The sequence below is a fragment of the Monodelphis domestica genome, chromosome 4 (genome assembly GCF_027887165.1).
Source record: "Monodelphis domestica isolate mMonDom1 chromosome 4, mMonDom1.pri, whole genome shotgun sequence".
Taxonomy (NCBI): domain Eukaryota; kingdom Metazoa; phylum Chordata; class Mammalia; order Didelphimorphia; family Didelphidae; genus Monodelphis; species Monodelphis domestica.
In genome coordinates, this window is record NC_077230.1 from 90,171,615 (window position 1) to 90,199,540 (window position 27,926).

A 27,926-nucleotide genomic window follows, 5' to 3' on the forward strand; every position below is an offset into this window, starting at 1 on the left:
TCCCTATCAGGGAGAAACATGAAAAGATAATGTTTTCTTGTTGGAGATACCCAGAGAGCAGATGCAGAGGGGATATCATGGAAGCTGACTTTGCATCTTTCCCCCCCTAAGACCTAAGGCCACTCTGCTGATGACTATCTGTAAAGCAAGAGGATTAACTCTAATCCTGGCTTTCCTGCCTGGTTGCCTGTTTGCATGTGGCCCACCTGATTCCCAAAGATGGTCTCACAAACCAAAGGCATGCATACTCTCTTTGCAATCAAAGTTTGTCCAGAAGGGAATCAAATATAAAAGAACAACAGACATGTAATTTGTACGCATGGCATTCGCTGTACGTGTGTATGTGTGTGGCACATGTATGTTGGGGAAGGTGAGGAGTGGGGCATATTGCATGAAGCAATACCCACAAACGAGCTCTATTTCCACCTTCCTCCACCCAGTGCTTGAGTTAGGAGACAGACAGACAGAAACAAATGGCGGGGGTGGGGGGGACACCAAAACAGAGACAAAGGGACAGAGAGAAAGAAAGACAAAGAGAGAGACAGAGGGAGAGGGAGAGACAGGCAGAGAGAGAGACAGAGAGAGAGGAGGGGAGAGAGAGAGAGAGAGAGAGAGAGAGAGAGAGAGAGAGAGAGAGAGAGAGAGAGAGAGAGAGAGAGAGAGAGAGAGAGAGAAAAGAAACTCTTGTTCTTTTTTTTCCTCCCTGGCTTTAGATTCTTCCATTCTATAGTTGGTGTACACTGTTGTAATAGGTCCCTGCATATCACCCACCTCTTCACCCACCATCTTCTTTTTTCTCCTCTTGGACACCTTCCTCATTCCTTTCTTTTCTCCTTTTTCTTTCCCCTTTCCCACTTTCCTTTTTTATTCTTTTTTCTTCTCTCCTTTTAATTTCTTCTTTCCTTCCTCACTCTCCTTTTGTGGCTGCTCTCTTCCATCCATTCTCTTCTTTCTCCTTCCTGCCTCTTTTCTTCCTATAAATAGAATTGGCCCCAAAGGAGACATATTACAATGTGACTATGACTACACTCTGATGACCACCAAGACCTTTCATTTGACTTGCAGCCAAAACCTCCTATCTCTATTGTCTCCTCAATTATAAGATGAATTCCTTGAGAGCAGGGGCTGTCTTATTTTTCTTTTTGTATCCCCAATGTTTAACACAGCTCTTTGTACAAAGTAAATGCTAATTGATATTTTTCACTCATTTGACTTCTTTTTATTCCTTCTCTCGTTTCAGCCCTACCTTCTCTTATTTTCTTTCTTCCTCAGTTTTTTCCTTCTTTTCCCCTTTTCTTCTCTCTCACTTCCTCAAAACCTGAAGCAGATGAGGAAAGAGGGTAGTAGCCCAATGGTCACGATTGGGACATCGTAGCTGAGAGATAAAGAAATAATGACCAAGATATAAGCTTTCCAGAAATCATTCCAGATCTTTTTTTCCCTTTATATTTTCCTGCCACGTTTGGATGCCATCTGGTCCCTTTTGACCACACTTGACTTCTAGAATACCTTTTTATTTTGAATAGAGAACACTGAGATGCAGAGTCTAAGAGACAGGAATATGGTTGGGGGAAAGGGAGGAACTTTCTTACCCTAGGGGAAACAGCTTGGGATTGAATAGTGGATAAAGAGCTCTCTTTAAAATCAGGCAGACCTGAATTTGAGGCCTGAGTCCTGCCTCATATGCTGACCTGATAGGATCACAGATTCTTAGTGCTCTAGGCAACTTTCTAAGGACCTAACTAGTGTTGTTGCTCATCTTTCCTTTTCAGAGAGATAACTGACAGATGAGGGCAACTAAGGAGCACAGTGGATAGAGCACTCAGCTCAGAATCAGGAAGACATGTTTATCAGTCCAAAACTGGCCTCATTTACTCCCTGTGTGATCCTGGCCAAGTCACTTTATGCTGGTTGCCTCAGTTTCTTCATCTATCAAATGAGCTGGAAAAGGAAATGGCAAATCACTGCAGTATCTTTGCCAAGAAAATCCCAAATGGGGTCACAAAGAGTCAGACAACTGCAAAATGACTGAACAACACCTGATAGATACCTTGTAGTGGAAGTATCAATCTGTATAAGTAGAAGGAATTTCTTCATCTGAGAATTCCCTAAACCAATGAAATCATAGATCCAGTCCCTATCTCCAGCCCTCTTTTTCCAAAGGATCTCTCAGATCCTTTCCATGTAGAAAATAAATCTTTGGAAGAACTGTAACTATGGAAGAATCAGACTTGAGTTTGAAATGACATAGAGTGTGAACTGAGAGGTAGATAAGCATGGGGGAGAGAATCTCTCTAACACTCCATAACTCTATCTCTATGAAACCCTAACTCTTAAATCTCGGAGATCTCCAGGAGTCCATTAGTCAATAATTATTTATTAAGTACCTACCATATGCCAGCCACTGTGCTAGTATTGGGAAGATAAGGACAAAGAATCCCTTCTCTTGGGGAACTTGCATTCTAATGAAATAACAAGGACATATATAAATATATTTAGCATAACAATTAAATACTATAAATAAAATAGTTACATATCAACATAATAACTAAATAATAAATATTAAACCTAAATATTAAAAAGTAGTTAGATACAAGGTTCTTTGGGAGGGAAGACCCTAGCAGTTACGGGAGGAGCATTAGAAAAGGTTTATGCAGAAAATAATGACTGAATTGCATCCTAGAAGAACAAAGAAACTCTGTGAGGCAAGATAAAAGGGTTATTAGACTGTCCTAGACAGCCACTGGCATTAAATTCCACCATTACTCTATCCCCTTTCAGAATGCAAATTAGAGCACCATCTAAAAATATTTTCTAGTTGTTCTAGTCAAGAACAAGACATCTCTTTATCTTAGATATCCTTTGCATCTAGTCTTAGTACTCAGATTTAGTGAGTTTCTTTGGGTAAGTTATGTAACCTCTTTGTAATAACAATGACATTATCATTACCATGGGGTTGTTTTTTTTAAGTATCCTTCCTCCAAAGAACTTAAGAGTCTATTTCACCATCTTTGTGTCAAGTAGGCAGGGCCAAGGATAACTAGGCTCATTTTATAGATGGTTAAACAGACTTTCTTTGGTGTCCCCAAATAATGGATCTAACATTAGAAACACTATCTTTGGACTCTTAGGCTATTCAAGAAATATTTACTGAGCCTCTGCTGCATGTTAACATTATGCTTTGAGCTTTAGGAGAGGGGAATTAAGAATTCAATTTAGCAAATCCTTGCTTATCATGTGTCAGGTAATTGTTATGCAAAGATAGATATGATATAGACCTTCAAGCCAAAGAGCTTACAATCCACTAGAGAAGGAAGACACGTGTAGAAATTTTAACTATGATACAAAGGAGTTGAGGGGTATATCACTTTCATTTGGGGAACCACAGTAAAGGCTTCCTGTTGAAAGTGAAGTGGGCAGGGAAGGAATTCAACAGATAGAAATGAGTGAAGGGAGAAGGTTCCATTCCAGACATGGAGGCTTGGTATGGACAAAGACTTAGAGATGAGAAAGGGTTAAAGGATGTTGACGAATTTAGGAAAGACATGAATGAGCAAGGGGCCATATATAGATGAGTTCCACCAGAAAGGGAACAAGTATTGAATTCATTCCATAAGAGGATCAGTTGAAGGAACTGAGGATATTAAGGCTGAAGAATGGGGGTGGGAACATCTAGGTGACTCAGTGGATGGAGAGTCATGTCTGGAGATGGGAGGTTCTGGGTTTAAATCTGGCCTCATACATTTCCTAGCTATGTGCCCCCAAGCAAGTTGCTTAAGCCCAATGGCCTAACCCTTACCACATACTTTGTTTCAATTCTAAGACAGAAGGTAAGAGTTTTTGTTGTGTGTTTTGTGTGTTTTTATAAAAGAATAGAAGTGGGGAGTATCGATATAGCTAGCTGCAAGTAAGTAAAGGACAATCCTAGAGCAGAAGAATTAGAATAGTTCTGTTTGGTCCAGGGGATAGAATTAGGAACAGTGGGCAGAATGTGTGGAGAGGCAATTTTAGACTTGAAGTCAGGAAAACCTTCCAAAGAATTAGAGCTATTCAAAAGTAGAATAAATTGCCTTGGGTAATAGTATCATCTATCATAGTAGAGATGCTGGTATGTATCACAAAGGTACTTGTCTTAGGAAAGTATAGTTAGACTGCTTCTAGCTCTGAAATTCTATAAGAACTGTAGATGAAGAATAGCCCAATTTGGGTAATAGGAACTAGTGTTTATGAAGGAGATTAGGATGAAATAAGGCCAGCAAGGTAGATGATACCCAGATTGTAGAAGGTTTTGAATGACAGGGTCTTGAGTTTATCTTTTATTTTACAGCTATTAGGAAGCTACTGAGGACTTTTTAGTAGAGGGGTGATTTGATCAGATTAGGATATTAGGAAGATTACTGAATAATGGTATGAGAAGAATGAATTAAATAAGGAATCCTTTCAAAGCAGGAAGATGGTTAGGGGGATAGTAGCCATGATCTGATCTGAATGAGAAAAACTGAGAACTTGAACTATGGTAGTTGCAGTAGGAATTGAAAGGAGGAAAAGGACATGAGAATAATTCAGAAGTAAAATCAGCACAGGTGAGAAGCCGATTAGAAAGGGTGGGTAGGGTTAAAGAGAAGATAAAGTGAGGAAGACTCCAAGGTCCCTAGCCTTGATTACTGGGAGGAGACTGGTGCCATCATCAACAACAACAAAAGATAATGGGAACAGCAGATTTCCAGGGGAAGATGATTGGTTTCCTTATGTCCATGTTGAGTCTGCAAAAGAAAGTGCCATACATAGTCCCTGCCTCATACAAAGTTCAAATCTATTGAAGTACATGACATACTTAAAGATTTAAAAGTGTTAAATAGTGACATAAAGTAGCATACATTTAAGTGCACAATAAATATGAGTATTCAGAGGGCATATTTTAAAAGTTATTTCAAAGAATATTATCTTTTACTTTTGTATCATGTTTATTTCTACATACATCTCTCCTGCCTTCCCTACCCAGAGATCCATCTGTTATATCAAAGAGAAAGGGAAGAAGGAAGGAAGGAAGAAAGAAAGAAAGAAAGGAAGGAAGGAAGGAAGAAAGCAAGGAAGGAAGAAAGAAAGGAAGGAAGGAAGGAAGGAAGGAAGGAAGGAAGGAAGGAAGGAAGGAAGGAAGGAAGGAAGGAAGAAAGAAAGAAAGAAAGGAAGGAAGGAAGGAAGGAAGGAAGGAAGGAAGGAAGGAAGGAAGGAAGGAAGGAAGGAAGGAAGGAAGGAAGGAAGGAAGGAAGGAAGGAAAATCAATCAAGTAATTATTAAGTGATTAATATATGCTAGTCACAGTTCATGAAAATACAAACTGCAAAATAATCCCTACTAACAAAGAGTTTACTCTTTTCCCAGAAGACATATCTAAGCATATGAAGAATAGATATGACAATAATAAATACAAAGTACTTAAATATGAGGTCGTGTGGGAGGGAGACCTCTAGCAGGTGAAGAACTCAGGACAGGTTTCTTGTAGAAAGTGGAGTTTGAGCTACAGTTCAACAAAAGTAACAAACACATCACCCAAGTCCAATAGTAAGCATCCATAGTCTCCCACCTCTGCAAAGAAGGGAAGGAGGTGCACTCTCTCATACCTTCTAGCAAAATTGGTGGGGCAGGGAAGTTTTCCTGTTTGAAGCCTGAAAGGTAAGATCAGGAGATAGGTAAAGGCTAAATAAAGATGCTGGAGAGAGAAGATAAATTGTGGGCATCAGGGGCTTTGGCTATTAGGAAGGGTAGGATCTAGAATATATAGGTGGACTGATTAACCTTAGAGAGAAGAGAAACCTCTTTATCTAAGACTGGTGAAAAGGATGAAAAGATGAATGTAACAACATAAATATATTTAGTTGAAAATATGAAGAGGAAAGAACTTGGGCAAGATAACATCTAATTAAAAATCATGAGGTATAATGAAAAGAACACTGGATATGGAATGAGAAGACCTTATTCCATTGTTTATTACCTAACTTTAGACAAATCACTTTACCTTTAGGTCGCCAAATTTAAAATGAGGAAATTGGATGACCATCTGGCTCCAAATTCTAAGAACTACTGAGTAAAACAGGAGGCAAAATTTACTTCGTCAAGCCTAGGGAAGGGGTTGAAGACTTGAGAAGAGAAGATTTGGAACAGCCCCTATGAGCAAAAATTATGGACAATCAGTGAGAGATTAAGGAAGAGAAAATTTGATACAGCAGCAGAAGCCCTGTGAAAGTGGACATCATGAGTTTGTCCTCATGGGTCTACAAAGCTTTGTTCCTTTCTCTGGCAGTGTTCATTGGTCTAGAAGCAAAAGCAAAGGAAATTTATTGGTTGTGAAGACTGTCCAAGGTTGGAGTCTGGCATTGAAGGCCTTGTGGAAGGTCACCCTTTGCCCACTTTCCCAGTACTATTCTATCCTTTGTTCTCCTTCATAATCAAAGAGGGCTAAAATGACATCAATGTCGAGGTCAATGTTCAATATGTCTGGTTGTGGCTGATCAGACCAATACAAACTGGGAAGACTCAGGCACAAATAGTTTGTATAGACATTTGGGATGGCAATGTCTCTAAATGTACACATCTCATGTTTCTTTTGAGTTGGACGGTCCTATGCCATTGTTTTCCTTGTCTCACAATCAATATCAAGGTTCTTCAGAGAGACTTTGAATGTGTCTATAGCCTGCTATCTAATTATAGATAAAAGGTCCTACACATAAATTCCTTGTTTTATATTGTCTCTATTGAAGACAAGGCTGCCTGGTTAGCATTCGCCCTTCCCATTTGCTCCCTGCCCCCCCAAAAGAGAACCCAATCTTTCCTAAGAAAGATTTCATTATTTGTCGAAAGTAAAATGAATAGATTATACCTGGGATTTCATTTTGACACTGTGTTTCCTAAGATAAAGTAGTGAGTGGATAGGAGAGAGACTAATAGAACCCAGGAGAGTTTGTAGATTGAAAGCTGAGAGGTGCAAATGCAGAGCTTTGGGGCTTTAACCCAAGGTTACAGTTTTGCTCAGTCCTCTTCTTAGTATTTGAAATTGGACTCTGGGGCATACTATCTCTGAACCTATGATCTGATCTTGTTTGTTGCTCAGTTTAGTGATAAATACTCCCAGGTTTAGTTTGAATTTCACTGATCAACAGGAATTCTGGGAGTTTAAGCAGCTAATTCTAACCCTGTCTTTCTCAGCAATGGAAAGGGTTGGTATCAGTGCTTTGGCCATATTCTCTTTTCATGGCTAAGCACAGAATTGGGTACAAAAATAATTTAATGACAGTGATGTGTGATCATTTCACCTGGATCATTAATCTATGTTCCCCGTGGTGTCTTTCTCTACCAAATCAAAATCTAAATACTGTGACCCTTTCCCCACACAGCTAATGCATATAGAAGCAAGGTTATCTATTTTCTAATTAACTTGAATTGACTCCAAGATGATAATAGTCCCCTTGTCTAGTTTAGTCTTCAACAAGCCAGAGACTGCTGCCTGAGACCCAATTGCTCCCATAGGACCAATGTCCCTGATTCCAGCCCACCTTTCCCACATCTATCACCCACAGAATCAACCCTGTAGAGATGCCATCTTTCAAGTCTCTGCTGCCTTAGCAGCCACAGTTCCTAGAGATCTGGCAAAGAAGGCTCTAACTACCAAAGCTGGTGGCACTGTGAAATGGTTGAATGTGAAAAACAAATGTCATTTTATCAGTGGAAATAACAAAAAAGAAGAGGGATTGCCTTCTGGTTTTCTATTATACCCTAAGAACCATGAGACCTTTCTATCTGCAGATGAAATCTCCTCTATGTATTGCCTTTTCATTCATTCATTCTTGTGTGTTCTCCCCCTATTAGAATGTGAATTCCTCTAAAGCAGGGTCTGTCTAGCTTTTCTATTTGCAACCTGAGGGGTCAGCATATCCCTTTGCAAAATAAATTCTTCTTTGCTTCATTCATTGTCCATTGATTGGAGTTCCGCGAAGCTTATCCCTTAAAGAATAAGGATAAGACTAGAAGGCCTACTGAACACATCCAGACTCTATTTGGTGATCCAATTCTTTCCTTTCCCATAAAGTATTGCTTCTACTTCATCTCACAGTAGAAAGTTAGGGATAAATAGCTAGAAAACTGGACTAGGAGCCAAGAGACATTGTCGTTGATTACCTGGGAATCTTTTCTGCTGTGGGAATTTGAGTCAAGTGTTTAATCTTTCTTTCTTGGAACTTTTCAGTTATAAATGCCTGTTGATAACGTCCTCCATTTTATGGTGCCCTCCGATGTCGAATAGAAATCGTTTGGAGATTATCGGCTGCTTCATATCATCTGCATCTTTCTTATGCCAGTGCCAGTAATTGGGAGTTTAGCTGGATAGAATTGCAAGATGTTGTCTTTTCTCTGGAACAAGAAAACAAAATTCCCTTATAGATTTTCTTTAAGGAAATTGAGTTATAAAATCTCTACCAATGACCTAACATACACTTCCTTCCAGAATAGGATTTATAGTATTACTTTTGCCTCCTTACTGAATCAAAGGTCTATTCTAATCAGGATAAGAGTCTTGGACCACTGAAGAGAAGGATGAAATAGAGATAATCTCTCTAGACTAATTTCTTTTGCAAATTTTCTTTGAAATAACTTCTTAATCCTATTAGGCCTATTATTGCTTTGTGGGAGGATTTCTTGGAGGATTCTTGGAGATCCTGGGCCACTGAAGGATTAAAATCTTCCAGTCAGGAATGGGTGACCCAAATTCAAACTGTATAGTTTGTTAATTCCACAGCTCTGGTCCTTTGGAGGTCATACTTAAGTGCATTTGGCCTCCCTATAAATTCAAGCCCTCAGCCATCACTGAATATTGTGACTGCTTTTAAAGTGGGCCATACATCAGGAGACTGGCTTAGCCTGAACTATTTACTATTTTGGTGGTATAGGGTAGAGTTTGGAGTAATGTCATGACAGTGCCTCAGGTCTTTGGCACAGCTCATTGGCCTGGTGTGATGGAGATGGGGGTGATGGGCAGAGGAGGCATGGAGAATATGTTCCCAGATCCTGTTCTCTTTCTTTCCTCCTTTTCCATGACAACTCTAGAATCAGATTTTTTTGGAAGCCCATTCAAAATAGCATGGACATCATCTTTGAAAATGTATGTTTAAAAGATGAAAAGGAATGCTAGAAGAAAGAAACCAAAACCAAGTCCTTATAGGGAAGCCCTAATTAAATACGGCCACTTTCTCTTTCTTTCCTTGTTTGTAGATTTTCTCTTCAATATTCACTCCACAACCAATTCTTGCCACACCCCCTCCCTTACCCTTTCTTTCCCTTTTCTTCTTTTTCCTGAGGATTTCAGCTTCCAGATAGACAGTCAAGTTGGCAGAAAAGAAAGAAATCCTATGTGAGCTGAATCAATATTCAAAAGGTGAAGAAGTCCAAAGATAACGAATGGACTGATGGTCTCAGAAACAAACCAACTGTATCCTCTGTCTCCCTCACCAAAGACAGAGCCACGGATTATAGAAATGACAGTGGATGGCGGAGACCTAAGGAGAGAAGAGTCTCTTCATAAATATTCATATGCTAGCTGTCAGGTTTGGGGTATTTGGGGAGAGGGGTACAGTAGAGAGGAAAAAGACTTTTCTTTCCTTCTAGAATGAAGGTGATGACCAATAACTAATTTTAGCACAGATCTTAAAAATCTCAACTGGTTAATTTAAATATAGGAATCAAAGCGTTCCCCCACCTCCATTTCCCCTTTTAGTCACCCCTTAATCTGTTTAGCTGTGTTCATAAACAAGCTACATTCGGTTTGTCTTCTGATCTCGCTTGGCTTCTCTCTTCCACAGCTCCTCCTTTCCTCTTCCCTTCTCACATCAGCTCACTTGCAAAGTGTTGGCTACAGCACGATTCTAGGGCAGTGGGTCACAGCAGGCTGCTTGTTCCTAGATATTTTTGTTCTATAATCAAGGTCAGCTTTCCCTTGAGTGGGATTTGAGGGGCCAGGGAAGTCTGACCTGCTTAAGAATGCCCTTCTCCCTATCTTCCTGTCTCGCTGCTTAAGACATGCGTTACTAATGTCATGCCTTTAGAGTAAGGCTACTATTAAATCCAGTCTTTACCTGGAAGCAGGTATAGCATACATGAGAAGGCATCACTCTATCGGCACAGATTCATTTCTAGCAGCTGGCTAGCATAATAGATAGCGTGTTTGACTTGGAGTCAGGAAAACATGAACTCAAATCTTGCTCTAGACATTTCCTAGCTATGTGGTGTTTGTTATGTAGTCGTTTCAGTCTTTGGGACTCCATTTTGGGGTTTTCTTGGCAAAGAGACTGGAGTAGTTAATCCTATAATTCTGAGCAAGTCATTTAACATCTATAAAATAGTGTTGATAACATTTCACAGGATTGTTTTGAGGATCCGATGAGATCACATATATAAAGTTCTTTATAAACTTTAAAGGGGGGCAGCTGGGTCGCTCAGTGGATTGAGAGCCAGACCTAGAGACTGGAGGTACTAGGTTCAAATCTGGCCTCTGACACTTCCCAGCTGTGTGACCCTGGGCAAGTCACTTGACCCCCATTGCCTAGCCCTTACCACTCTTCTGCCTTGGAGCCAATATGCAGTATTGACTCCAAAATGGAAGGTAAGGGTTTAAAAAATAAATAAATAAACTTTAAAGGGCCATACCAGCTAACTACCAGTAACTGTAGTAGTAGTAGTAGTAGTAGTAGTAGTAGTAGTAGAAATATTAGCAGTAGCAGTAGTAGTAAGAGTAGCAGTAATAATAGTAACAGTATTTATAGTAGAAGTAGCAGTACTAGTAGTAAGAGTAGCAGCAGCAGTAGTAGTAATAGTAAGTAGGTAACTGTGATGTCGCAAATAATAAGGTCCTTGAGAAAAGGGACACCTGACAAGTAAGTTTTGATGATAGGAGTTTAGGAAGAGTCTGGAACATGGAATGGAGTCAGTCACCAGGCATTTATTAAGAACCTTCTAAGTTGGGGAAGTTGGGTGGCTCAGTGGATTGAGAGCCAGGTTTAGAGCCAGGAGATCCTGGGTTCAAATGTGGCCCCAAACACTTCTTAGTTGCGGATCCCTAGGCAAGTCACTTAACCCAGTTCACTAGCTCTCACCTCTCTTCTTTCCTGGAATCAATATTCAGCATCAGTTCCAAGATGGAAGGTAAGGGCTTAAAGAAAAAAAAAAGTGCCCTACTAAGTTCCAAGCACTGTGCTAAGCATTGAGAATATACAGAAAGGCATAAAACCAGTCCCTGTTCTCTCAGGAGCTCAACAGGGTGAGAGAACATGTAAACAATGTGTATAAACAAGATATATACAAGATAAACTGGAGATAATCACAGAAGGGAGGCACGAAGATAAAGGAGGACTGGGAAAGGCTTCTGATAGAAGGTGGGACTGCAGCCAAGACTTGAAGGAAACCAGGGAAGCCAGGAAATGGAGATAAGGAAGAAGAGAATTCCAGTATGGGGAAGGGATAGCCAGGGAAGATACCAGAGTCAGGATAGCTAAGTCCTGTCTGAAGAATCAAGGAAGCCAGTGTCACTGAATTGCAGAGTGTACAAAGAGGGGTAGAAGGATATAAAAGAGAAGACTCAAAATGTAAGAAGGAAACAAATAGGGGAAATTATATTTGATCCTGAAGGCAAAAGGGAACCACTAGAATTATTTGAATAAGGGTGTTTTTTAGTCGAAATGATCCATTGGGAAGATCACTGACAGATAAGTGAAGGATGGATTAGAGTGGGGAGAAACTTGAGATTTCGAGTCCAACCAGTCAACTACTGCAATAGTCTAGACATGAGGGATGAGGGCTGTGTCAGAGGAAAGAAGGAGGTGAATATGAATGAAGTTCTGATGGTAGAAATAGTAGGATTTAGCAGGGGATTGTATCTAGGGGTAAAGAGAGAGATAAATAATAAATAAAATAAGTTTTAAAATAAATAAGAATGACTCCTAAAAACATATGTGTATCCAGGAGAATGGTGGGACCCTCAACCATAATAGTTAGGAAGTTAGGAAGAGAGATATGTTTAGGAGGAAAGATAATGAGTTCTATTTTGGACATGTTGAATTTAAGATGTCTAAAAGAGGGTAGATGTGAGACTGGAGATCAGGAAAAATATTTTGTTTATTGGTTTCAGTCATGTCTGACTCTTTATGACCCCATTTGGGGTTTTACTGGCAAAGATACTGGAGTGGCTTACCATTTCCTTCTCCAGCTCATTTTACAGATGAGGAAACCAAGGCAAGCAGGGTTAAGCAACTTGACCAAAGTCATAGTGCCACTAAGTGTTGGATACCAGATTTGCACTCAGGGAAATGAGTCTTCCTGACCTCAGGCCCTGTACTCTATCCACTTTGCTACCTAGCTGCCCTTCACATACAGTGTACATCCCACAAAGAAGGAAACACTATGTGCTACTAAACTCAGTGTGCCAGGGAAACTTGATTGTGGGGTGGAGGTGAGGGAGGCGCACTGAATAAAGGGAGAGAATTAACAATTTCTCCAGAAGGAGAACCTGGTGTTGCCCTGGGGTCAGACCATGCTCCATGCTAACACAGATATGTTGGATCTGGATTTATTAAACAAATCGTCTTATATGAGAACTAATGTGTAATCTTATGACTTGAAAGAGAGATTTTTGTGATAAATAAAAGAAAGGCTGATTTTTCCATAGCAATTTAATTCAGTAGGATTTTCTTTTCCCTTCAGAGAATGAGAGGGAGGCATAAAACATTTTGCTCACCTGCTTTTAAAATTAAGAACAGGGAGCATAACGCTTCATTCAGTGCAATAGCAACTCTTCCAGCCTTGGGAAAAGATTATTTTCTTGACTCCAGCAGCAGTCGTTAGAGCAACTTCATCCCAGAGGCCAGATGAAAGGAAGCCAAGGGCCACATCTGGCATCTGAGACAGAAGGGTTCCCACCCTAGTATTTAAAATTTGGGCTAGGCTAAATTGTTATGTTAAAAAAAATTTTACTAAGAAAGATTCCTAAATGTATCAAAGAATTTGTGAGTTGAAAGGATTGTTCTAAATGATAGCCTGCTTTAACATTTACTTTTCTTTAAATTTTGCTTTCTTATAAAATCTTTTTATTCCTATGAGTGAGTTATAGAAATTTTTCTTTTAAAATAAATTTTATTGATATCTTTTATTTTTATATAACTTAAATTTCTCCTTGCAAATTTCTTTTTCTCTGAGTGCTACTCATTGTAACAAAAAAATTTTTAAGGAAAAAATCAGCACTATTGATCAATATAATAAACAAAAAATGGACAATATATGCAATGTTCCACACCTGTGAACCCTATACTCACACAAAACCCAGACTCTTCTCATAGCTCTTTTGGGCAGACAGGTACATACTTTTCTCATTAAACTTTGGTAAGTTAGCTCACTGGGCAGTTAAGTAGCAATATTTATCTTCCTGAGTTCAAATCCGGTCTCAGACACTCAGTGGCCTTGTGGCGCTGGGCAAATCACTTAACCTGTTTGCCTCAGTTTCCTCATTTATAAAAGGAACTGGAGAAGGACATGGGAAACCACTTCAGTACTTTTGCTAAGAACACCCCAAATGGGGTCACGAAGACTGGCATGACTGAAAAGTGAGTTAATCACAAAGCTAGAGCTCCAATGCCTCCCTGTGACATAGAGATAGACGCGCCTGGGTTTTCCAAAGCTGTTCCAGAGCAATATAAACTCTAAATGGTTTTAACAGGCTGTAAAGAAAGGCCTCCATGGACAGAATGACTCTGCTGTCTCAGGACCAACAACTTCCCTCAGCAGAGGCTCGGAACAGAGATTTGCTATTTTATGTAATTAGCGGCGCGCTTATTCCTTCTCTGACCACTGAGCTAAGCAATGAGGATGTTTAAAGGAAGGCAAACATTTAGTCCCCATTTTCAGGAAGTTTATGTTGGAATGGGAGAGGCTATATGCAAATTACTGTACATACATACAAGAAATTTACAGGGTAAATGGAAGGGAGTCTCAGAGGGAATGCATGAGCTGAATCTTGAAGGAAGCCAGAGAAGCCAAGTAAGGAGGCAGCCATTCTAGGGAGGGAGAGGGGGAGAGGGGAGAGACAGAACAAACTAAAAGGACATCGAGTCAGGAGATGCAGTGCCTTATGGGAGGAACAGCAAAAAGGTCTTTGTTGCCGAATCAGAGAGTGTGTAGAGGGAACTTTCTGGTCAGAATATTTTTTTCCTTTACTAAGTTCTTTCTGATGCAACTTAAACTCATTTTATTTGTACTTCCCTCAGTAAGGACAGATATCTAATAACCTGAAGAAACATGAATGAAGAGGGGGTAGTTAGGTGTCTCAGTGGATTGAGAGCCAGGCGTAGAGGCAGGAGGTTCTGGTTCAAATCTGACCTCAGCGGTGTGATCCTGGGCAAGTCACTTAAGCCCCTTAACACTCTTCTGCCTTGGAATCAAAATACCGTATTAATTCTAAGACAGAAGGTAGGAGTTAAAGAAACAAAACAAAACTCGTCCCTGAATCTTCTCTCTTCTTAGTTTCTTTCATCTTTTTTTCTCCAGTGATTACTAGAGGCTTTTATTTATTGTTTGTGGCAAGCATTGCATTTGGGAAGCAGCATTGTCTATCAGATGTGTCTCTGATGAACTTGAATGACTTCCTGATGGAATCCTGTCCTTACAAATCATTGGTGCACCTTGATGTCAGACCAAATAGCAAACAGTCCATTCATCAGGTCTTGGGGTTGACCTGCTTACCTGCCTCATAGAAAGCCCTATACTAGGCAGGCACTATGCAGAGGGTGAAGAAAGATTATTCATGGTTTAGCAGTAGTTCTGTGACCTTGGACTATCATTTAAATGCCTTCATCCTCCTTTTTTCCATCTAAAATGGGGATAATAATGTGCATGACCTAACTTATAAGGTTATTGTGAACTATGGAAACTTAGGATTGGAAGGGGGCTGAGAAATCATCTAACCCAACTCTTACACAGATCATGAGGCCCTGGTGGAAGCTGGTTGCATGGACGGAGCATTTGGCCTGGAGTCAAGTAAGCCTCGAGTTCGAAATCTTGCTCAGACTCACACTAGCTGGGCAAGCCACTTAACTTCAGTTTGTCTCAGGAACCTCAAATGTAAAATAGGAATAATAATAGCACCTACATACCAGGGTTGTCTTGGGGATCTACTAAGATAATATTTGTAAAGTGCTAAGGACACAGTAGGCACTATGCAAGTATTTGTTGTAGATTTGTTTTAGCCATATCTGATTCTTCATGACCCCATTTGGGGTTATTTTTGGCAAGGACATGAGCGTAGTTTTGCATTTCTTTCTCCAGTTTATTTCATAGATGAAGAAACTGAGGCAAAGAGCGTTAAGCATCTTGCTCAGGGTCACACAGCTAGATTTCACTCAGAAAAAGGAGTTTTCCTGACTCCAGATCCAGTTCTCTATCCCCTGGGCCACCTAGTTGCCCTGTGTAAATATGAGCTATTATTATTATTAATTTATTATTATTATTATTATCATACCTTCTGTACTATCTGACAATTCTCATCATTAGTCGATTGAGTTCAAATGAGGTAATATGAATGAAAGTGTTTTTTAATCATAGGTTTGCCTGTGGGTTTAATCAGTCAGCTCGTGAATACATATTTATTAATATATGCCAGTCACTGTGCTACATGCTGGGGATAACAACAGAAATAACGTCCCCATTCTCAAGGAGCTCACAGTCTGCTAGGAGAGATAATATGCAACCAACTAGGTATAGGCAAGCCATACTTAATAAATACATACATTAGATATTAAGTCAACTGAAGATAAATTAGAAATAGTCACCCAAGAGAAGGCATTAGAATTTGGGGGAATCAGGAAAGGCTTCTTATAGAAGTTGGGATTTTAGCTGGGACTTGAAGGCAGCCAAGGAAGCCAGGAGACGGAGAAAAGAGAAAGGAAATTATTGCGTAAGATGAGTTTCATTATTATTATCATTAAGGAAGTGATCAATGTACAGTGAGGCTCAGCAGGGAAGATTTCTTGGAGAAGATGAATCTTGGGACAGATCTGAAATCCCAACCCAGCCAACAAGCATTTATCAAGCCCCTTCTCTAAGCAAGGTGCCAAGACTAGGAGCTAAGGATAATTTAAAACAAAAACCAACCAAACAAAAAACCCTTCCCCTGCTTGGAAAGAGCTTAGAGTCTATTGGAGATCTATGTAGGGTAATGTTAAATAAAAATATGGTGTAGATGGGCTAAAAATGAGTAGAAGGACATTTTAAGGGGCAATTCGGGGCCCTAAATCCAAAGGATTGGAATGGACAGGGCTTCTAAAGGAGGAATTAAGTAAACTGGCCTGTCTGAAGAAGAGGAACCTCCTTACAGGGGAGTATCATGGGGACAGCAGTGGTCTATTGTCAGATTTCCAGAACCTATTCACTTGTTCTTGATTTCTCAGCCATTACTAACAATGACTCTGAGAGCATGTCCACATGATCCTGTTGCTTTGGTAGATGGAACCCAGGGTTTGGTTCTCCTGGAGGAACTGTGGTCTTTTGTTGTTGTTGAGTCACTTTAGGCATGTCTGATTCTTTTCTTGGCAAAAATACTAGATTGGCTTGCAGTTTCCTTCTCCGGCTCATTTTACAGATGAGTTCTTTCCCAAATCCTCCCCAGAGTTTCTACCCCAAACGTGATAGGATACCCTCTGGATTTTTAGAAATGTTTTTGTCAATACCAGTACAAAGCTGAGCAGTCTATCTGTTCTATTTACCCTTATTGAACGACAGTCCACCTCCTTTTCCATTCACCCATTCTTAGTAGAAATACATAAATAAAAATGAGTTGAAAGGCAAAATGCAAACAGTTGACCATCTTACTAAGTACCTGCTACAAACCAGGCACTGTGCTAAGTGCTGAGGATACAATTTTGTTGTTCTTGTTTGTCCTTCCTTTTCAAAGAAGACCAGTGACATCACAGGTGATGCCTTGACTTGGGTGTGAATGGGATTGAAGTGAGGCAGTGTTGTACAAAGTCATCTGGGCAAAGGACAAGTCTTGCTTTTAAAGAGCTCACAAGTTAATTGGGGGAGACAACGTGCCAGTATACAAAAGGCGAGATAATAAAAGACAAATTGAAGATAGTCATGGGTTGGGGTGGGGGCTCAGATCAGACATTGTACTGGCTGGAAGAATGTTGGTTGGATCAGTCCTCATCCTTACCTTACTCTCCTTAGTACTCTAAAGGCAATTTCCTCTCATCTTTCCTGCTAGTTGTGGACATGGATGGAGGACCTGCAGAAAGAGCTGCTAGAAGATGTGTGTGCCGACTCAGTGGACGCCGTCCAGGAACTAATCAAGCAGTTCCAACAGCAACAGACGGCCACTCTGGATGCCACTCTCAATGTCATCAAGGAAGGAGAAGATCTCATTCAGCAACTCAGGTCAGCCTTCCAATCTCGGGTGTGAAAATTTATATTTCACATACTATATAAAACCTTATATCAGGTCCCTGGTGTAGAAAGGCCCCAATTCCTGTATATTAGTGAGAATTACTGTGTATTCCTGCTTCTGGGATCTGGCTCAGAGATTCTATCCCATCTACTACTTTTTGCGTTTTCTTTGTCCTTGGGAATCCCAAAGAACGTCCTGTTTTTGAACAGAATTTGGTTAATAAATGATGAGGCCAAGGATTCTTTTCCAGCAAATGTGCAAACCTTCACCTGCTAACCAGCTGTTGTGAGAAAGGCTTGAGGGTTAATTAACTAGTTACCAACTAATTGGAAATGTCTTGAGATGTTCAAGGAAGGTGTTGAATCAGTTCCTAAAATTCCATTTATCGAGCTGCCTGACCTAGATGTGGGGTCATTAGTCACTGGAGAGGGCCAAAGACCTAGATGTTGTTTTATTGGCTATGATGCTGAACTAGTTAATAAGCAATAAACTCATGTCTTACCCAAAACCAATCTCCTGAGATCATTTTCATCCTAACATAGGCTGAGGTATAGAAGAGGAGAGGGAAGCGGGAACCGATAAAGCCCGGTGAATTGGAAGGTCGTTTGAGCTACTGGAGGAATCCTTCAGTGGATGTCAAGAAGCCCAAGTTATAGATTCACCTGACAGTTGGTTGTGTGATTTCAGCCAAGTCTCTTGGGCCTTGATTTTTTTACCTGTAAAACAGGGACAAAAAAGTACCCTGTCAGCTAACTTACCTCACAAAATAGCTATGAGGAAAAATGAGAGAAATGTGGAAATACTTTGAAAAAGAACCTTTAAATTACATAGATTTTAAAATATAGCTAATAGGAGAATTTGTTTCACTTGCATATGCATAGTTATAATGCTACATATTTATAATAAATCATGTGTAGATTGTTATGTTATATACAAAAAGTAAAGATAAATATCTATGCTTTTAAAAAATGAAATAGAATCTAATAGGAAAAGAAAGTTCTGACATTATTATTCAGCAGCACACATTTACAGTGAAATGGTAAATCTGGGGCCATTTTGGCGCAGTTTTGTCTCATACTCCTTTGAAGCACTCACTCAGACTGCTTGCTTGGCATCATGGAGACATTCCCATTATGAAATAATACATCATATGGCATTTGATCTGATGCCAGGCTGCAAAATTGGGAGGATGAAAGTGCACTTTGGCATTAGCGGATGAGGATATCAGGGTGATATGATTTGGTGAGCTGATCAATTCTGATTAGTCACACACGAATTCATCAGCATTATTTCTGGACTATTTATCAACCTAATTTTAATTTGTCCCAAACAAAACACAATTTAAAAGGAAAATACCTTTCAAAATGCTTTTAATCTTATGTTTCATCCTAGAGCACTAGCTGTAATTTCATAATTGTCCACGCCACTAAGCTTTCCCATTAGTAATTCAATTCATTAAGTATTTATTGATCATATACGTTATGTATGCATAAGGCACGATGCAATGCGAGGAACTGAGGAAGACAGAAAAGGTCATTTAAATCTAGTCCCTGCCCTCAGGGAGCTTAACATCCAGTAGAGACTGGATGCATGATGGAGTACTTTTAGAGGTACAAAGCAATCCAATAAATTCAGTTAGCACTTATAAGTTTACCTCTTACTCTGGGTAAGGAAAACTCTTTCCTAGGATTAAAGAGACAGAAATGAAGTGTCCTCAGCAAGCTGAGGTTCTTCTTATGAAGGAAGGATGGGGAAGCAATAACAAAATGCTATAGGGGTTTGAATAGAGAAAGTCAGGATCACTTCTAGTTCGGAGTGTGAGGAAAGGTTTCATCAAGGAGATCTGAAGGATGAACACTTAAAAAAAAACAAACTTAACCTTCCAACTTGAAGTCAATGTTGTCAATGGGTTCCAAGGCAGAAGAGTGGTAAGGGCTAGGCAATGGGGGTTAAGTGACTTGCCCAGGGTTACACAGCTAGGAAGTGTCTGAGTCCAGATTTGAACCCAGGACCCATATCTCTAGACCTGGAGATGAATAGGAGTTGGACAAGCAGATTCTGAGGTGGGGAAGTATTCTAGTTGGATGGAAAAGTGTGAACAAAAGCAAAAAACTGAGAGTACCTCTAGGTGTATTTGGAGCATAATAGTCCATTTTGATTCAGGCATAGGATCACAAAGGGGAATACCAGAAAGTAAATCTGGAAAAGAAGGTCAGGGCTAGATTATAGAGAACATTGAAAGTGAAGATAGGATTTTAATTGTTAAGCATTAATATTTTACAGGTTAGGGATCAGGAAAGTGTTTCAATGAATTGAGAGCCAGGCCTAGAGATGGGAAGTCCTAGGTTCAAATCTGGCCTCAGATACTTCCCAGCTGTGTGACTCTGGGCAAGTCACTTAATTCCCATTGCCTAGCCCTTACCACTCTTCTGCCTTGGAACCAATCACAGTATTAATTTGAAATTGGCAATCAAGGGTTAATTTAAAATTTCTGTATAGTTCATTTTATGTATAAAGAACGTTGGCATTTTCAAAGAAAGGTGCCATGGATCCATTAGCATCTTGCTATGTGCCCAGGTGCTAAGTAAGAATGATTTGACAAAATGAATGATGCTGTATTAGAAATAATTGGAGGAGACATGTTGCATAAGAATGACTATTGGCTCTGGAGTCAGAAAACCTAGGTTCATATCTCACCCTTGACAATGTGTGACCTTGGGCAAGTCAATTTATCTCTCTAGGTCTCCATTTCTTCATCTGTAAAATGAATAAAGTTGGATCTAATGGCTTCTCTAGCTCTAAATCCATGCTGCTATGAATTGTCCCTCTCCTGGAAGTCATCTAAGGATAACAGATTTATATGACAAAGAGTATTGACAATCTCATTATCAAATCACCGAGCAACTCCTTCACCTCAGGATAAGAGAGGATAAACTCAATTAGAGATTTATTTTCATACTCATGCTCAATTAAGTAAACAAATTAAAAAGTATGAACTTGATTTTCAGTTGTAATCTAGGAGGTTTCTATTGCAAACAACAAGGGGGATTCTCCAGATTCTCTAATGGAATCACTAACTAAACAGCCTTTTCAAATTGCATCTGCACCGATTGTTCCTGCAGGCTCCCACGCCTCCCCCATTTCTGCATCTTTTTCTTAGATCGAAGCCCATCTCAAGTGTCACTTCATAAAACCTTAATGAATTATTTCCCTTCCACTCTTCAGGTATAAGCATCCTTCTCTCCTCAGTTCTTTCGTCTCTGTCTAACCTGCCTTAGAAACTTAGTCATATTCAAATTGGCATTTTTACAATCATGGGCATTTCAAAATTGTAGGTTTCTTAAGAACAGGGAATGAAATAAGGAAACTAGCATTTATTATTATGTGCCAGGCAACTGCACTAAGTGACTCATAAACATCAGCTCATTTGATGCTCACAACAACAGCCCTGGAAGATAGGTGCTATCATTATCCCCATTTTAGAGCTAGGAAAACAAAGGCGGTCAGAGGTTAAGTGATTTGTCCAAGGCTGCTCAACTAGTAAATCTGAGGCTGGATTTGAATTCAGGTCTTCATGACAGCAGCCCTGGTTGAATTGGACACAACCGAACAACACTTACAAAACCACACATCCTCTACTTTCATCAATCCACTCTGTTTGTTGCCTTAAAAAAATATGGCAACTCTCATCTCTGTTTTGGTATATTTGATCCCACCCTTGGAATATCCTCCTCTGCCCTCCCTCTTGTCAACGTTTTGTTGTTAAGTGATTTGTCATGACCAATTTTTCACGATTGATCCCATTTGGGGTTTTCTTGGCAAAGATACTGGAGTGGTTTGCCATTTCCTTCTCTAGCTCATTCCACAGATGAAGAAACTGAGACAAACAAGGTTAAATGACTTTCCCAGGATCACACAGCTAATAAGTCTGATGCCATATTTGAACTCAGGAAGATGAAACTTCCTGCCCGCAAGCTACTCTATGTCTACTTGCAGTTTCAGGACCCAACTTAAATTCTTTCCTTTTAGGAGACCTTTGCCCATTCTCCCCTGGTGTGACTGTTCCTTTGCTCTGTTTCCTGAGCACTTAGCTCTTCTAGCAGTAATTCTATCACATTTCACTTGTTGACGTGTTCCTTAGGATTCTTTTCAAGCTGTTGGATATATATTTTCACAGGTATTTTGTCTTCCCCAATACACTGTCAATTTCTTATGATCACAGTGCAGTTTTGGGTTGGCAGAGGGAGTCATTCACAGAAATGTAGTTGTCACTTTATGCTTCAGGAGGCACTTTTACATAATTACACGTGACCTTCAAAAACCACCAGGTTCAGTAGTTGGGTGGTTATTATTCTTTTGCTTCTGCTGCCCAGTATAGTGTTTCCATGCACATGGTAAAGGACAGAGACAATGGAGTAGAATAGAAAGGATGCTGGATCCGGAAGAACCTTGAGACTTGGGTTCTAATCCTCATTCAACCTCTAACTAGCAATGAGCATCTTGCTTTGCTTCTCTGAGATTGTTTCCTCACGTGTAGAATGAGCAAGTGGAATGCTGAGATCTCTTTCAGGTTCAGAATTCTAAGGAGGTAAATGAAGATTTATTTATTGAAATAGAGTAACTTCCTCTAAGCTTTGGCTTTGTACCTTGGCTCCATTGCTTGGCACACCAGAGAGACTTATGTTCTACTAGATGGCACCATTTAACATTTTGGACATTGTCCTTCTTTTCTCCCTCCTCTGCTACAGGGACTCTGCGGTGTCCAGCAACAAGACGCCTCATAATAGCTCCATTAGTCACATCGAATCAGTCCTTCAGCAGCTTGATGAGGCCCAAGTGCAGATGGAAGAGCTTTTCCATGAGCGCAAAATCAAGCTGGACATCTTCCTGCAACTCAGGATCTTTGAGCAATACACCATTGAGGTAATCGACTAATATTGTATAGAATGGACTTTAGGACTTATTAAGCGCCTACTGTATGCCAGGAATTATGCTAAATGGGGGAATGGAAGGGAGATGTGTAGGGAGAAGGATACAAAGGCAAAAGAAAATGACACATGACTAGAATAAGGATGAACTGGTTCACCTAGCTGAAAGAGGAAGCATGAAATGGAAGATAGAATGCTGTCTCTGGAAACAGTAGACCTGAGTTCAAATTCTTCCTCTGCCACTTCCTCCTTGGGTGATCTTGAATAAGTCACTTAACCTTTATGGGCCTGTTTCCTCATCTGTAAAATGAAGGAATTGGACTACATGACCTCTGAGTTTCCTTCTCACCCTAGATTTATGATCAAATGTCAATGAAAGAGGGAAAAGGATTTCCTAATCAATAGCCTCTGGGATGTGGTATAAGATGCAGTGTGATTAATTGTAAGTTTTTAGACATGATCTATTTCATGTAGTGGCCAAGGGGATTCTTGATCCTTTATACCTTTACCATGCCTCTTCTCCCACAACTCTTTGTGTGTTTGTGTATTTTTTGTGGTTATTCTTCAGTCATTTCAATTGTGCCTGACTCTTTGGAACTCCATTTGGAGTTTTCTTGGTAGAGATGATAGAATGGTTTGCCTTCTCCTTCTCCAGCTCGTTTGACAGATGAGGAAACAGAACCCAGACAAATCTTCCTGACTTCAGGCCCTGTACTCTATATACTGCGCCACCTAGCTACCCCTTTGTCTCTCCTTAGACATACCCAAAACGAACATTTTCACACGATTTCATTTGATCCTTAAAATCACCTATTGTGGTAGTAGAAAAGTCTTTGTATTTTTGTCTCCATTGCCCTGTATAGTGCTGCCATGTACAAAGTAAGGGAAAAAGAGACAGTGTGATATAGTGGGACGAACATTGGACTAGCTGTTAGGACATGTGGGTTCCACTCTAGGCTTTACTACTAATCAACTATGGGCAAGTCATTTCTATTTTCTGGAACTCAGTTTCCCCATCTGCAAAATTAGGGAATTGTACTAGACCCCACTGATACAGAGTCCCATCTCTATTGTGCTGTATCTGAGTATGGATTTTCTGGAATATTTGTGAATACTGTAGAGTGGGAGGCAAATTATTTCACTGTTTCCTTTTGCCTAGTAACTGAAATTTTCAAAGCTTCTCATTGTTAGCAACTTGGCTATTCAATGACGAACATGACATTACTTCATTCTTACGGATCAGAGACTAGCTGGGTAACATAGTGGACAGAGTGCCAGGCCTGGAGTTAAGGAAAATTCATCTTCCAGAGTTCAAATCCTGTCCCAGACACTTACTAGTTAATGTGACCCTGAGCAAATCATTTAATTCTTTTTGCTTCAGTTTCTTCATTTGTAAAATGAGCTGAAGAAGGAAACTCTAGTGTCTTTGTCAAGAGAACCACAAAATGAAACACAATTCAGCAACAAGAAGATTCAGGAAGGGGACCAGGCTATTTTCACAAGCTGGAGGTATTCTCAGCACTAGGCCTGCTGTATGTACAGATCAAAGTGACTAATGCATTTGTCCAAGAGAGCAGGGCCAAGAATGGAAACATGCTGGCAAACATAAAACTCATACACCCCCTAAAGCTAAGGGAATGTCCTCAGTCCTACAGCCATTAAAAGAATAGATTAAAAAGCTGATGAATGCAAAGCAAAGTTGTGCCCCACTCTACGGGCTAATCAGTCCATTTCTGAAACCCCAGAGTCAGATACCATATTGTATTTCTTGCATATTTCATGTCATGGTATAACAATCCTGCCCATTGGAACAATGACCACATGGCCCAGATTCCTGGGTTAGTCCCATTTTCAAGAATAGAACATATCCTTTCAGAGAGGCTTCACAAAAGGGAATAGCCTTTGTCAGACCATGTGGTCTGATTGGGAGGGGATGGGTGTTGGACAATATGGTCCAGGTGCCTATAATCCAAGGGCTTGCAGAATTCTTCTCCCTTCATCCCACCTATCATCTAAGGGTAGAATTATCAGGAGCAAAAGTTGTAGAAGCAAATGCAGTCATTTTCCATCTGGGCTTTGTATTGCTGTTCTTTCTTCCCAAATCACCGCATACCCTCTGATCTGGAAACTTTGGGACTCATTGTGTTCGAACATGCCATTGTTGAAGCCAAGGTTGCTGGTTTAATTTCTGTATGAGTCAGCTGTACTTCATCCTACCCCATTGCCTTCAGCTACACCCACTCCCCTCCTGTAAGCTAGCCATATGAGGCTGTGTCTTTATCTATACTGGAACAGAGGGAAAGTGTTCATAGTTCAGTGTAAATCCAGTTTCTCTCCTTAAATAACAACTTAAAGCATATTCACTATATATGGAGAATCTTTGTAGACTACTCACATTAGGCAATGGCATTCTGGAAATGTTGAGTATAAATCAAAGTTGTTTTCATCAACCAGAACATATCTTAACCAACATTTGGATAAAGTGTTACTTTAATTTTTAATTTTTTCCCATGTTTACATGATTCTTGTTATCGTCCTCCCCTCTTCCCTCCCCCCTCCCAGAGCTGATAAGCAATTTCACTGGGTTATTCATGTATTATTGCTCAAATCCTGTTTCCATATTTTAATAGAGTAGTCTTTTAAAAACTAAAACCCCAAATTATATACCCAAATAAACAAGTGATAAGTTATGTTTTTCTTCTGCATTTCTACTCCCACGGTTCGTTCTCTTGATGTGGATAGCATTCTTTCTCATAAGTCCTTCAGCATTGTTTTTAATAGCAAAGACAATTACATTTGATCATCTCACAATGTTTCAGTTACTGTGTACAATGTTTGCCTGGCTCTGCTTTAAATTGCAACTAGAGAATCTTTTGGTGAAATCTTTTGTAAATGGTAAAAAAATATATCTTTTGTAAAATGCAAGTTTTCACTTACTGGGCTTGGCTGTTCTTGAACCCTGTTCCTGGGGGCTACACAAAAAACACCTCCCTTTCAAATATCTCTGCAATTTGCTTATCACCAATCCCTCAGATTCTTCATTTAGTAATTCTTGTGCTAATGAAGTTGGTCCATATTAAAATGCAGATACTCCTATTACGGTTACCTAGTAAGTGCTTTTAGTAATGAACATTTCAGTATTATATTCATTTATCATGTGCTGAGAACACTTGGTTTTTTTGTTTGTTTGTGAAATGTTTACCTTGAATCTTAGAATCAATAGTTGGCAGGGATGTGATAAGGAGTAGGCTTCAGGAAGTATCTGAGGCCACCTTTGAACTTGGGACCCCCATCTCCAGGCCTGGCTCTCTAGCCGCTGACCCACCTAGCTGACCCCTGAGAACAGGTTTTACTAGGAGGAGAAGGAGGGGAGAAAAGCATGATGATACTAGTTAACAGGGGAAGGCAGCACCACAACCTGAGTTGGGGGGGGGGGCAGGTGGGGACATGGAAGGGGTGACAGAAGCTGCTTCAGAATTCTTCCCAAAGCTGGCTTGTTTTATGTGTTCCTCTGGCAAATTCAGAAAGAAGGTACACATTTATAAACTGCTTGTGAGCTACAAACACTGTGCTAAGTCCTGTGACAGCTCCAGAGATAAATAAGACAGAGTCCCTAACACAGGAGATCAGACAGCCACACAAATAATAATGAAACAACGTAGAGCATGGCGCTAAATAAGAGAGAGAGTGTGTGCAGTAATATGCAGTCTATCTATACAAATGCAGATGATTACCCTTAAGTATTATTGAAGTTGAACATGTCTGCCTACCTTGCCTTGAGCAAATCATAACTCACTGCCCAGTTGTGTAGCTTAGCATATCAGGGTTTTTTTAAATAGAAACTGTTTTTCAGGAATTGTGTATTTTAGAAAAGAAACTCGGATCAAATTGCTTTCCATCTCTGGGAAGGTAGAGGCAAGGAGGAAGACAATTTCGATCTTATAATTTTGGAAAGCATACGTTGAAAGTTGTTATTACATGTAACTGGGAAAATAAAATATTTTAAATTAAGTAATTAACTGAAAAATAACCTTAGCCTAACCTCCTATTCTTCCAGGCTGTTTTCTGAGACTATAAATTACAAATGAGTTCCAATCTACATTGGTAGAAGGAGTTTCCGTACTGAGAATTCCAAACAGAGATGAAATCACAGTTCTCTTCATTCCTCCTGCCCTCTCTGTTCCTCCATGAGTATTTTAAGAACAGACACTTTCCTAGAATAGTTACTGTTATGATTATATTTTTTATAAATCCATTTATTCCAAATTGCATAATACATACCCAACCAGGTAGGTAATATTCATGATGTCAATCATAGGTTAATGAGGGAGAAAGTGAGAAAAGCTTGGAGGATTGTTTCTTGACTCCAGAATTCTGAGAAAGCCCTTCTTTGGCTCCTTAAAGAGCTTATGACTAAACTAAATATTTCCTGTCAAAAAAAAAAACCCTCTACTTAGTTCATCTAAACTGAAAACACATTAAAATCTGGGGTTTGATGGATACAACACCAAAGTACTAGATAGAGAAAGAAGATCGGAGTTCTAATCCCCTACTAGCTGTGTGACCTGGGAGAAGTGACTTTAACCCCTCCGAACCTATTTCCTCATCTTTAAAATGAAGAGGTTCCCTTGATCTCTAAGGTCAAATGAAAACATTAAATTAATTTTAAAAACTATCAATTCCCTGAAATTCACCAGCCTTTGCAAAGTGCTATGCTTAAAAGTCAGATGATCAATCAGTCAGTAAGCACCTGTTAAGTACATTCTGTGTACCTGGCTAGCTAGGTGGCAAAGTGGATAGAGTTCTAGACCTGGAGTCTTCCTGAGTTCAAATCTGGCCTCAGATATTTGCTAGCTTTGTAACCTTGGACAAGTCACTTAACCCTGTTTGCCTCAGTTTCCTCATCTGTAAAATGATTTGGAGGAGGAAAATGGCAAACCACTCCAGTATATTTGCCAAGAAAACCTCAAATGGAAGCCTGAAGAGAAGGACACAACTAAAAAAAAAATGACCATGAAAATTCAGTGAATTTTGTACTCATCCTCTAGATGCAGCCCAGATGCCTTACTCTGGAAAGGTGTCCTGGGTTGCTAATCACCTATGATGTAGCAAGGTTTTCTACACCATTTATCATAGTAAAAAGATCCAGACAAAATTCTATCATTAGATTAGGTCAGCATATTAAAGTGAATCTTCAAGTTAATCAAAATATAGTCAGATCCTTCTAGATTTACTGAGATACATGCATATTATTGCTTAAATTTATTATTCCCTCTAAAATAACTCAAAATCAATTTTAAATTGGCCTAAAATTATTATAATTTGGCAACTTGGCATCATAAATAGGTAGCTGGCTTTGGCATCAGAAAGTTGTTGCTGTTTAGTCCTTTCAGCTGATCTCAACTCTGTTTCGAATGTTGTAAATATTGATAGATATAATCCTTATATCAGCAGTTAAGGGGCACAATGAAGAGAGGTCTGTGCCTCGAGTCAGGAAGGTGAATCTCCTATCTATTTAAATCCAGGCT

General features: G+C 39.7%; 1 protein-coding gene across 9 annotated transcripts in view; it reads left to right on the forward strand.

Annotated features, from left to right (window-relative positions):
• Window positions 1–27,926, forward strand: part of KALRN (kalirin RhoGEF kinase) — a 1,009,634-nt gene that overhangs the window by 535,393 nt on the left and 446,315 nt on the right. For all 9 annotated transcript variants that reach the window (XM_056793564.1, XM_056793558.1, XM_056793562.1 and 6 more), the window contains 2 exons: window positions 17,291–17,460; window positions 22,219–22,393. In XM_056793564.1, the coding sequence (XP_056649542.1) occupies window positions 17,291–17,460; window positions 22,219–22,393 (345 nt within the window). The remainder of the gene's footprint in view (window positions 1–17,290; window positions 17,461–22,218; window positions 22,394–27,926) is intronic.